Source organism: Danio aesculapii, chromosome 22 (genome assembly GCF_903798145.1).
Source record: "Danio aesculapii chromosome 22, fDanAes4.1, whole genome shotgun sequence".
Lineage (NCBI taxonomy): Eukaryota > Metazoa > Chordata > Actinopteri > Cypriniformes > Danionidae > Danio > Danio aesculapii.
The window spans coordinates 9,647,685-9,660,764 of record NC_079456.1 but is presented as its reverse complement, the minus strand read 5'-3'; the positions used below and the strand labels follow the sequence as shown (position 1 = coordinate 9,660,764).

The 13,080-nt window shown below is 36.1% G+C and overlaps 1 protein-coding gene across 1 annotated transcript; it reads right to left on the bottom strand.

Annotated features, from left to right (window-relative positions):
- Window positions 1-3,637: 3,637 nt before the first annotated feature.
- LOC130215452 (gastrula zinc finger protein XlCGF26.1) lies at window positions 3,638-8,780 on the bottom strand. The gene is made up of 2 exons (XM_056447260.1): window positions 8,525-8,780; window positions 3,638-5,360 (listed from the first exon to the last, which is right to left on the bottom strand). Exons 1-2 carry the CDS (start codon window positions 8,646-8,648, stop codon window positions 3,862-3,864), a joined length of 1,623 nt encoding a protein of 540 aa, XP_056303235.1. The 5' UTR covers window positions 8,649-8,780; the 3' UTR covers window positions 3,638-3,861.
- Window positions 8,781-13,080: the final 4,300 nt, after the last annotated feature.

Sequence of the window (13,080 nt, the reverse complement as noted above, 5' to 3'; positions counted from 1 at the left end):
CTTTCGTTTTCACTTTCGGGTATGGGGCGGCGTGATTTATTTTTTTAATCAAGCGCAAATTTTTGTTAGCAATTTATAAAGTCAATTTATACAAATCATGCCGTCATTTTCAAGACCGTCTTATGGTTTACTTGCAAGACTTTCGGTTTTGTTTAGACCCATACAAACGGTTCATTAAGGCATTATATTAGTATATAGCCTAAGTACTTCGTGAATAGTCATTTAACTAAAAGACTGTTATATATATATATATATATATATATATATATATATATATATATATATATATATATATATATATATATATATATATATGAACAAACATGTATTATTGAATTAATTAATTAATTATTCCAAAATGTCTTAAAAGGACCGGTTGAAAAATCTAGTTTTAATAACTGCATATTCATCTTTTACCATTAGATGGCGTAAGAATGATTCATATAAAAGTAAAAGTCTTTATTTTGAACTAAACAAACTACCTTATAAGTATTTGTACCGACCTCATAGACAGCCAAGCATCCAAGCTGCAAAAATATGGAATTCAGAAGGACAGATGTGATCACAAGCTCAATTTTCTATGAAATGTCTATTCAAATGGCAACAAAAAAAATCAATGACTGCTTAATTTTCGACAAAACACAAATGCAACCCCTAACGACAATATTTCAGTTGGTGGCAAGTCATTTTATTTTATATGTTTTCATGCAGTCTTGAAAGCCATAAAGAGAAAGATGCATGTGGTTTGTAACCTTTTGTGGTCCTATACCAAAATAATATAGTCCACACTTTCTAAAACCCTCACAGAAAAATATTTTATACATTATAATTTGTGATAAATACATAAGCTATATTCTAAAATCATTTTGGTGGGTTTTTTAAATTACTTATTTAAAATGATCTGAATCAACACAATTCTTGATTCTTTTTAGACAACTTAATCGTTTAATTGTCAATCCACTTAAATTTGCAAAAACAATTAAGGTTTACTTAATCGATTTGTATTGGGACAACATGAAGGACTTAACAGTACTTTACATTTTTTACAGTATGCCAATCTCCTCACCACACTGTAAAAAACCTCGTGCTTTACTTGTTTTTTTGTCTCAGTTCTTTAATACTGTTGTAATTGCCATGGCCACACATTGATCTCTGATCTTTTTTGTGGATTCATTGCTTAACAAAAATACACAAGTATTCACTTACAAGCAGACTGAGTTAGCATAAAATAAAATAAAAATACAGTATGGTAAATATGGTAAAAACAGCTTGGACAAATCTGAAAAACAAAATTAGGGTGCAGAGCGTATTTTTGAGTCCTTAAAAAAGCAAAAGTGGATTCAGACATGCCCTTAATGCGCTGCGCTTTAGACTTTGTGCCTAGATCATTAACATAGAGCCCTAACAAATAGAACTACACATTAGTTTAACTGTGACAAGAGACATGTTAATATCCACTGTTATATGAATATGTGACTGGATACAGGTTAATATCCGCTGCCATATGGATATCGGTTATGTTAATGTACAATATAAACCTGGTTTAACATCCACAAACCGGGATTGAATTGTCTTCTTTAATAAATGTACTGACATTCAGCTGTGGAGATAAAGATGGTAAAATCGCTGTAATTCATTACAAACATGCACAGTTTTCAATAACTCATTCTTGATCACATTTGATGATGATTACAGGGCGCTGAACAGATCATTTAATCCCAGCTGATTTGCTCACTTCCTGTCTTGTTAATATGATTATACGCGTTACTATGGAAACATGTTAATATGCGGCTGTCAATTAAATCAGTGGGCGGGGAATCCGCACTCCTATGTCACAATGCAGTGGGCCTCAAAAGGGGAGGGATTTGGATCCTATTTTAACGTCAGGACATAAAAAAGAGACTTATTGTGTTTCTATCACCCCAATATGACTGTGGACACACTATACCTACACACAGTTTTGTCCAAACAACTTACAAAAGATGATTTTCAGAATGTTCTTTTCTTGCATAGACTGATTCACAATGGTATGAATTGTTTTGGGGAACTCAAATGCGTTATAATATCTATTATTTTAATTATTTACTAAATAAATGTTAAAAATATAAGACACAGATCAAAGCAAACTATTTAGAAGACGGACCCCCATAAATGTTGTTTTAACGTCATTTAGAGGGGGATTAGGGAGTCAATACCCTCCAAACCACCCTGTAATTCGCACCCTGGTTTTATGGTGAGTTGCAAACTAAGGGCGAGCTGAAATTATTCATAGCCCTAGCAAATTATGACTTTAAGTTTTTGTTCAAGAGTAAATAAAAGCTGAGTAATATATATTTTCCCCCCATGATTCCTCTTGTACGTTGTCTTATTGTCTGAAGAATCCTGTGTCCTTTGCGGTCAAACAAATCCTGGTTAAATAAATTAAAAATGAAACTCCCGAAATGACATTAAACTCCAGAGGAAACGTGGATAGCATGGTGGCGCAATGAGGTTAATCGATCTATGTGCTATAGGGGAATTACCAACCTACGTCACATGGGTTCAACCGTGCATAGCGGTTGCAAAAAAAGACTGGTTGCAATAGCAAACATGTCGTATTGTACGGTAGGATGCGAAACCTATAATCCGAAAATAGACAACTTAAATTTTACCGTACACCACACTGCTTTTAATGCCAACCGCAGACATCTCTGGCTAACAGCCATCATAAGAGCTGAATGGAGTGAGGACCTAATTAAAAATTCTAGACTCTGCAGTTCTCATTTTATATCAGGTAAGTTGACTCTATGCTGAATCATACACATCACTCGTTTTTGATTGCAGCAATGATTTCAGCAAAAACAGTTAAATATGGTGAATTAAACTGCGGACACTGAATGCTTAGAATGAAATGTAAAAATGTAAGTCCACATACCCTGCATATAGTAGCAGTTCACTGTCAGAATGCAGTTATTTTGCTTGTTGATGATTACCCTTGTACAGTTCCGTCTTCTTTCCTTGTATTTGGCCAGGCAGAACCTCGATTTTTAGCACTACAAAGTTTTGAATCTGGTAATCATGGAACATTATTTCTTGCACATGACCACACAGAGCAAAACTGTTGCCATCCAAAGACTTTAAGCCTTTAGCTTCTCTCTTGTAAAATCACTTGGAGTTTCAGTGAGATAGTTGTATATTTCGGGTTGGAAGTTTGGCCATTTCGTCTTTTCCAATATCCAGGGGGGGACTGGGACAGCATTTTCACCCAGGAAAATGTAACTGTTATTCAGGGTGTTATATGGGTGTTGTGTGGCAGGCCAGATTTACTGTCAGGCCACCTGGAAATGTCCCGGAGCTCCTTATGGCCAGTCCGCCCCTACCAATATCCATTGGGAGAGTCATATCGCAAATGGACCTGTCAGACAAATGCCACTCACTTTAACGTTACTTTTGCCAAATAACTGTGCTTATCACTGGGTGACAAGCTGTTATAATACGCTGAAAGCATTATGTAAATAATATATATAATATATAATCAATATAACTTATCTCTAATACAACAACAAACTCTGTACCGCATCTGATGTCATTTCCTCCCCGTTTTTTTCTGCAACCTCGATGTGCATGCATCCTGAATGTTTAATGTTTAACTGAATGTCCTGAAACCGGTAATTTGCCTATAAGATGTAAAACAATATCATGACATGAACACTCAGAAAGCAACTCATGTAAACACCTTAATCATATTATTGTCTTCAGATTAAGGCAAATAATTAGACTACTGATGTCCATGTAAATGTAGTCAGTGTATGAACACTTTCTTTAGTGTGAATTCCTGCACAATTTCAATTCATTAACTATAATAAACCTCTTTAAAAGCACTCAAGTCACTTCTCTGTGTATTTTCTGGTGTACCTTTAAAGCTCCCAGTCTTGAAAAGCTCTTTCCACACAAACACACGTGAGGCTTCTTTTTAGCATGAACTTTCAGGTGGATCTTCAGGTTTTCCGGTCCAGCAAATGTCTTGCTGCACTGATCACAGTTATACGGTCTTTCTCCAGAATGAGAATGTAGATGTGATTTAAGCCGGTTGGCATGTCTGAAACTCTTCCCGCACCGATCACAAGCGTGCGGCTTCTCTCCAGAGTGGATCTTCATGTGGTAAGTAAGGTGTCCTTTTTGCGTGAAGCTCTTCCCACATTGAGCACACGTGTGCAGCTTCTCTCCGCTGTGGATTTTCATGTGATCAATAAGGGTGGATTTTACGGTGAAACATTTTCCACATTGTTCACACGTGTGTAAGTTCTCTCCACTACAAACACTCATGTGGTGGTTAAAACTTGTTTTATATGTGAAACTCTTCCCGCACTTTTTACATTTGTAAGGCTTCTCTCTGTTATGTACTTTAAATGCAAGTCTCTGATCTTCTCTGTGGATCTTCGTGTGACGTTTAAGATTTCCTTTAAGTCTGAAACTCCTCCCGCATTGATCACACACATATGGCTTTTCTTCCTTATGAAGGCTCGTGTGATGTTTAAGACTTACTTTGTATGAGAAACTCTTCCCGCACTGATCACATGAGTACGGCCTGTCTCCTGTGTGAATCTTTACGTGACGTTTAAGATGCGCATTAATTCTGAAACTCTTCCCACACTGCTCACAGAAGTGCAGCTTCTCTCCGCTGTGGATTTTCACGTGGTTATTCAAGTTTTCTTTTACTCTGAATCGTTCTCCACATTGATCACACGCGTACGGCTTCTCTCCGCTGTGAATGCTCATGTGCCGGTTGACGCTTGCTTTATATGAGAAGCTCTTCCCACATTGAGCACACGAGTACGGCTTGTCTCCCGTGTGGATCTTCATGTGACGTTTAAGATTTCCTTTACCTCTGAAACTCTTCCCACACTCCTCACATGAGAATGACGTCTCTTCGCTGTGTATTTTCATGTGATAATTAAGCTGTCCGATTAATGTGAAACTCTTCCCACATTGAAGGCAGGTGTGCTTCTCTCCTCTATGAATGCTCATGTGACGCTTAAGACTTACTTTAAATGAGAAACTCTTCCCACACAGATCGCAAACGTGTTGCGCTTTCCCACAGTGTTTTCTCATGTGATCATTAAGCTTTTCTTCTAATGTAAAACTCTTCTCGCACTGATAACATGCGTGTGGACTCTCTTCGCTGTGAGTTCTCATGTGATTTGTAAGTGTTTGATTGCATGGGAAATGTTTTCCACACGGAGAGTAAGTGATTTTTTTGTTGGCTGTTTGTCTCTCTGGAAATTCACTTTTGCTCTGAGAGCAACTCAAAAGGGGTTCTTCAGTTTTGACATGATGTTTCTCCTCCTCTTCATTCAGTTCTTCACTTTTTTCCATCAAGTCTAAAGTGAAAGTAAAAAGATTTTATTAATTCATTTTTCTTCAACTTAGTCCCTTTATTCATCAGGGGTCGCTACAGTGGAATGAACTGTCAACTTATCCAGCATGTGTTTTACACAGCGGATGCCCTTCCAGCTGCAACCCAGTACTGGAAAACATTCATAAACAGTCATACTCAATTTAGTTTATTCACCTATAGCGCACGTGTTTGGACAGTGGGAGAAACCGGAGCACCCGGAAGAAACCCACGCTAACAAGGGGAGGACATACAAACCCCACACAGAAATGCCAACTGACCCAGCCGGGACTTGAACTAGCGACCTTCTTGCTGTGAGGCGACAGTGTTAACCACTGAGCCACTTTGTCATCAAAAAAAGGTTTATTTTAAGTAAATTAATCAAATCATTGAATAAATGTGTAAACATCCCGCCTCATACAATGAGTAGATATCAATAGCCACTGACGCGTGCCCCAAAAAACAAAACAAAATACAATGTATATGCCGAGTTCAGTGGCTAATTAGCCGGAATCAGCTGAGGTGAAGTGACGGGGACCAGCGAGACCTAGCTGTCACTCAAGTGGCCACGCCCTTATTTATGCAGACTTAATATAACCTAATATAAGGAAAAACGGATGATTTATAAAAAAAATTCACCCCCTCACAGTTGTCAGGAAGGGTAATATTAGCTTTATGAACCAAAATCGTTCTTTGTATCAGGCTCTAAACACCCTTTTTTCTGTTGTAAAGTTGGTCATTTTAACAGTGGGGTCAATAGAAATTCGCTCTATTATGGAGCCAGGACTAGCGGAATTTTGATGAATTGCAGTTTCAGTTACTTCCGTATTTGTTTCACAAGGGAGAACGGGAGGTTGCTGCTTGGTCACGCCTAAAGTGAGCGAGCCATGGCCAGTCACGTTTCCACAGTCACTTCCGAGGCCTAATTGGGCGAAAGCAGGGCTTCCTCGGGGCCAGCGGCATGCCTATTTCAGCTTGCCGAATGCCTTAGGGCAAAGTGAGCCAGCTGCAACTTCCGGGCGAAGTGAAAGCAGAGGAGGAGTTTGCCAGAGTTTGGTAAAGATGGGATGCCACCATTAAACTAGTTTTCCAATCGCCCACGAGAACATGCGCCAAAAAATAAATAAATTGGGGAAAGAACAAACATAGCTACTGGTCTGTTTAAGATATTCCATAAACCACCTACTAGGCTAAGGCTCTTTAGCTTAAGATCGCCCTTATGTTTCCCTAATAAGTTTAAGGGTGTTGCATAAAATAATAAAGTAGTTTTAATTTACCAGTCTCCCCAACAAGTCCAAAGACATGTGGTACAGGTGAATTGGGTAAGCTAAATTGTCCGTAGTTTATGTGTAAACGAGAGTGTTTGGGTGTTTCCCAGTGATGGGTTGCAGCTGGAAGGGCATCTACTGTGTAAAACATATGATGGAGAAGTTAGCGGTTCAGTCCACTGTGGCGACCCCAAATTAATAAAGGGACAAATCTGAAAAGAAAATGAATTAATTACTTTTTATTTAAGTCATGTTTCTTTGCTGTGTCCTTTTTGATGTTTCACCAATGCAAAATAATCTATACACCACATTAAAAGACAGCAGACAGTAACTTTCAGTTGTCGAGAGTTTTTGTCAAGTTTAAAAGGTGCGTTTGTGCATAAAATGTGCCTATGCGTATAGACATAATGTAATGCTGTACAGTAACGTGTAATTCACTTGTTTCAGTTTTCTCTATTTTAATCGTTTCATGGTGATAATAATGGTGGGCTTTATCTGCCTGATTCTGATTTGACTTTCTTTTTCCTGCTGAACTGGGTGGGTTGTGTGACGTTTGATTTAGGAGACATTCTGAGAGCTGGGTTTCCAACAGTGGAAACGTGACATGATTTCGGCCTCACTGCTCACGCTCCCAGGCTATTGGCGCAGGCCAGTCCGATAAAAACCTTGGCTTGCACTGGCCCAACAGTGGAAATGCAGCTAACAGGGCCTGTCTTTGCTGGATGTCATTTGTATGCAACTTTCAATAGTGCGCATACTATTCGCATACTACTGGAGCTCAGTCAAAAACTGTCAAGTGCTGGATTATAACTTTTGATATTGTCAGATCTTTTGTTTCTACCTTGTGATGTACAGCTTTGTTTATATGGACTTCATGTATCTTATGATGTAATAGTTTTTTTTTTACTTCTACTCTTGTTTTTCACAGCAATGTTTTAACTTCTGTCATTATAGAACAAGTCTACCTGGGTGTGGAGATTTGGGGATGTTTAAAATATAATCAAATGCCATATTCTCTCTACATTGAACAAAAAATGAAATAAAAAAATTGGCTTACAGTGGCTCAATGGTTAGCACTGTCGCCTCAGAGCAAGAAGGTTGCTGGTTCAAAGCCCAGCTGATCCTGTTGGCATTTCTGTGTGGAGTTTTCATGTTCTCCCGCGTTAGTGTGAGTTTCCTCCGGGTGCTCCGGTTTCCCCCACAATTCCAATACATGCACTATAGGTGAAATGAATAAACTAAATTGGCCGTAGTGTATGAGTGTGTGTGAATAAGTGTGTATGGATGTTTCCCCGTACTGGGTTGCAGCTGGAATGGCATCCGCTGTGTAAAACATGTGCTGGAATAGTTGGCGATTTATTCCGCTGATGTGGCAACCCATTATGACTAAAGGGACTAAGCCAAAGGAAAATGAATGAATGAATGTCAATATATATATATATATATATATATATATATATATATATATATATATATATATATATATATAAATAAGGTAAATTCCTATATTATTTTAGATCCCATGGAGAGTCAATATTATATTAATAAACACTAACACGCATTTACTGTTGTTCATTAATAAAAGGAAATAATAATGTAACAAATACTTCAATTACTACTAACACTCCAGCAAGCCACCATTCAGCTAGGCTGCCATCAATATAATCTGTTGCTTTCTTTACAACATTTTTCAACCTTTTAATAAACCACAAATTATATTTGTAATGAGCGACTTTGTGAGTCAAATTAGCATTTACTTATCATGATTCATGAGTAGATCTTTCAAACACATTGCACCCATTAAATCTAAAGAACTGTTTAACGTTTAATAATTGTCCTCTTATATAGCATCATTAATAGGGAATAAATAATATTCACCAACCTCTTTGTGCTTCAGTATCTTCATGTTTGATTCTGAAAGGTTCTGGATCACTCCTGTTCTCACTGTAATCTTCAATAAACTCTATCTTTATACATTTCTGTTCTTCTTGGTGGGCTGAATGCATGTCTTCACTTGTAAAAAGAGCTCACCTATTAAAACAACAATTAGTGAAACGTTCAAAACGAACAAATATTTCTAACCAGTCGTTTGATGCTCCAAAACGAAAATAGTCGCTTGACAACTTTTGTGAGAAGCCGCTTCTTCTTCTTCTAGTGTTTTATGGCGGTTTGGCAAACCAACGCATAGGGGCATTACCGCCACCTACTGATCTGGAGTGTGGGTTGTGCATAATTGAAGTAGAAAGAAAACACTTATATAAATTAAATAACTATATAATAATAATAATAATAATAATAATAATAATAATAATAATAATAATAATAATAATAATAATAATAATAATAATAATGATAATAAAATAAATAAATAAAAATTATAATAAAAATAAAGAAAAATTAAAATGCTAAATTATATGCATTATTCCTATATTTCCCAAATATTTCATCAACATTTCTTGAATTCTTGATTGTCTAAGCCCATTTCCTAGCAAGACTTTCAGAGGAATTACTTCACCTTCCAGCTGCCCTAATTCTTGTATCAACTCAGACCTCTCTCTTTCATAAGCAGGGCATTCTAAAATTAAATGATTAACTGTTTCCAACTCTCCGCAATTATCACACTTCCCTGATTCATGCTTTCCTATTTTATACAGGCTGTAATTTAATGATGTATGACCAATCCTTAATCTTTTGATGATGACATCTTTCTTCCTATATCCGTACCTTTTCCTCTCATTTCCAACATATTCCTGAATCTGGTACAGTTATCTTCCTTTAGTTTCCTTGTTCCACTCCTGTTGTTCTTATATATTTCAACTGCGATCATTCTTTTAAATTCTGTTTTACTTAAGGCTAATTTAATTTCTATTTGCAAATTATTTAAAGCTTTTTTGCAAGCAAATCAGCTTCCTCATTCCCATCCACACCCACATGTGCCAGCACCCAGAGAAATGAAGCCATTATTCTTAACTGCCCAATTCTGAATAAACTTTGTAAATTTTCAAATACTTGATCTTGTCTAGCTTCAGATTTGGCACTTTGAAAGCTATAAAGTGCAGCCATTGAGTCTGTACAAATTACTACTTGCCCTGGTTGAACTTCTTCAATCCATTGTAGTGCTATAATAATAGCTAATAATTCTGAAGTAAACACTGACACGTGATCTGTAAAAATCTGTAATACAGAATAATAATGTTGTTGCATATATTCTTGAACTATTAAATTAGTTGAAATAATTATCTCCTTGTTTTGAATTCTTTCGTGAATTTGCAGATCTACTAATAGGCCAATTTCACACTTCCGCATCTGCAACTTCAGATATAAATCCTGAATGTTTTGTTCAAAATAGCATTTTAGCTTCCGAAATAATGCTACAACCTTTGAATCCTGTGTGAATTATTGTAAGTTATGCTGTTTAAACCAATTTTGTATCTTGTTTTCGGTAGGTTGGGGATAGGGTGACAACGCGAGATCACAGAACCGCGTTCTGATTAGTCATTTTTGCAGTTGTAGGCGTGTCTGTTGTTCTAAACATGAATGAATCAGTCATTCCGACATCTGAACACCAGAGGACAGTTTTGGGCAATTAATGTTGTTGTTATCATAGTCAATAATAATCTTATGTCTATTATGATATCATAATCAGTGAGACCATACTTTTATCACCAACATTTTCTAATTTTGATGGCATTCTAGCAATGCTTTAGTGGGTATGTAAAACAAATATACCCCAAATAACATATATATATATATATATATATATATATATATATATATATATATATATATATATATATATATATATATATATATATATATATATATATATATACAGTATATCTGCTAATTTGCTAATAAAAAAAAGAGTGATTCTAAAATAGTTCATGGTTTTAACTGGGTGATGTATTCTGTTGATCTTTTTAATGGTTAAGGAAGATGGAAGGCCAGTTCACACCAGGTCAAAATGTGTCTTGCAAATGCAGGCTGTTTTCTGCACAATACAGGATGTAGCTTCTGAGAAAACAAGAAGTGAAATGGGGCCCCTATAGAGAATCTGTAGGCTATTGCTTAAAGTATTAGTTGCACTATGATACTGCCTTGCAAAAGCTACGGAACACTGAATATCAGTGCACCATGGTGTATTACAGTTAGATTTTAGAAATTTAAGATGTTTTTAAAATAATTTAAATTAATAAATAAATTTGTGGGGGTTTTTTCTGACAGTCAAAAGTCTGACAGTTCCGAATGTGGAAAGTTGTGACTCACTGTCCTTTAAAGTGTCAAGTGTTTAGTCAGTGTGAAAGTTCTACGCCTCTGAACATAACAAAAATAGATGATATCTATCCACACACATCCTTAACCAGAAAATTTGACCACTTGTGCTTTATACATACTTTAATATGGTGAAGAAATTTCATAGTTGCATACAGATATTGTTTCTAAATTAAAATTACACTGTAAAACCCAAAAAGTTAAGGCAACTCAAACCGTTTGAGGAAACCGACTGCTACAAAGCATTTGAGTTAAAAAACTAATCCTAATGAGTACTGTGAACTTAATCCATTTGAGTAAATGAAGCAATTTGAGCACAGTAAAAGCCAATAAATGAAGAGAACTCAAACCAACTGAGTTCTGTAAAACCCAATGAGGTAAGGCAACTCAAACCATTTGAGGAAACTGAGTGCTACAAAGCATTTGAGTTAAACTAATCCATAAGAGTACTGTGAACTTACTTCATTTAAGTTGAGTAATTTAAGTTAAGTAATGAGGTATTTAATCAACTCATTACCTTCAACACTGAGTTCAAAACTCTTTTCAAATGAGTAGAATTAACTTTCAGTCAATTTTAAGTTAACTGCACTACATTTTATTTAATAAAGTTGGCCTTTGGGTTTTACAGTGTATAACTTTAGGAAATGGGCAAGATTAACCGTTGAGAACAATTACAAACCTCAAATCTCAAATTCTTGTTATTTATAAGATTTATTTATGGTTTTTAATGACAATAACTGTAGTTTAATAATGAAAATGTAATTTAATAAAAGATTATTATGAATAATATTAACAGTATTTGAGTGATGTATCTGCGTTGCTGCAAGGTGTTTTTTGTAACCTTATTTTATGTAAGTACATTTTCAGTATAACATTTATATGTATTTGTTATTATATATTAATATTGATTTATTTATTTAACTTTAAATGAAAAGATCCGGTATAAAATGTGTGTGAAAATTGTTAGCCTATTTTAAAAACGTTTAAGTTCTTGAAAGAAGTAAATGAGCTAGTGTTGGAGTCAGACTCCTCCGTGAAATAGAGCTGGCAGTCACTGTACAATAGACTCATTGAAAATAAGAATAGTAGATCTTCAGTATAGCACTGTACACTATAGCCACATACATACACACAGTACAATAACACTCTTTATGGTGGAAACATGACCTTTACTTGTGAATCTCAGACAGTTTTTCTTGTAATTATGCAACGTTGGCTAAAACAATATCGAGAGAGTTTGAAAATGTTGGAATCTGAGGTTGATGGGTTATTTGAGTGTACGTTTACTCATTTAGGGTCCAATTGTGCTGGGGGGGGGGGGGTGATTATATATGTTATTATTTTAAACTATGTAAGAAATGACTAAATGCATGAATATATATAACGATAAAGAAAAACAGTGATAGAGACTGTGACTTTAGAAGATTCTTTAATTTTCCACTGCAAAATTATTTAACTGCAACCATTTCGCAAAATAAAATTATAATGGGTTCAGTGACGCTCAAAACGTCAAACATTAGGCCTATATTAATTTTAATACTCTCAATAATTAAAAACCGTCATGTGAATGTTGTTAAATCAAAAAACAGGCCTATAGACAGTTTCATTGGGCGTGGCTGCTGCTGTTGTGAGGTCGACGTCATTCTCATATCAGGACACGAGGGGGCAGGTGATTCTCTAACTGCTTCCTTTGTACAGAAAATAAATGGGTGTTGTTATAGTTATTTTTGCATATATGCCTATGCTCACTATATATTATCTAAAAAATTTGGTTGGATTGTAGCTCTTAACAGCCCAACAGTGTATAATATGTATCAAATTCTACTAACAATATTAAAAATAAAGACAATGTTTTATAAAGTACAATACTGTTATGTTTGTATATCAAATACCATGTAAATAGTTGAAGCGCCATCAGGGCAGGAGCAAGCTGAAATGGCGCTCTAGGCAAACGACGATCATGCCACCCTCAAACTGAAAGTGAAAACTATGGGGGTGTGATTTCGCCTACTACAGCGAGGGCCGGGAGGAGGGTAGGGTTGGGTTGAGTATCTGCTGGTGAACCGAACAGTGGGGCGATCGCGAACTGAAGAGCCGGGGGAGGGGGGGGGGGGGGGGGGGTCCCAATTGTGTGCACGTGCCTGGTCAAAAATGTAAGCGGAAAAT

Bases quoted from the DNA above. Each gene is read 5' to 3' on its own strand.
- LOC130215452 (XM_056447260.1), bottom strand. From the start codon at position 8,648: ATGCATTCAGCCCACCAAGAAGAACAGAAATGTATAAAGATAGAGTTT. The intron at 5,361-8,524 runs GTTGGTGAATAT...CTTTCACTTTAG, and splicing joins AGATACTGAAGCACAAAGAG to ACTTGATGGAAAAAAGTGAA.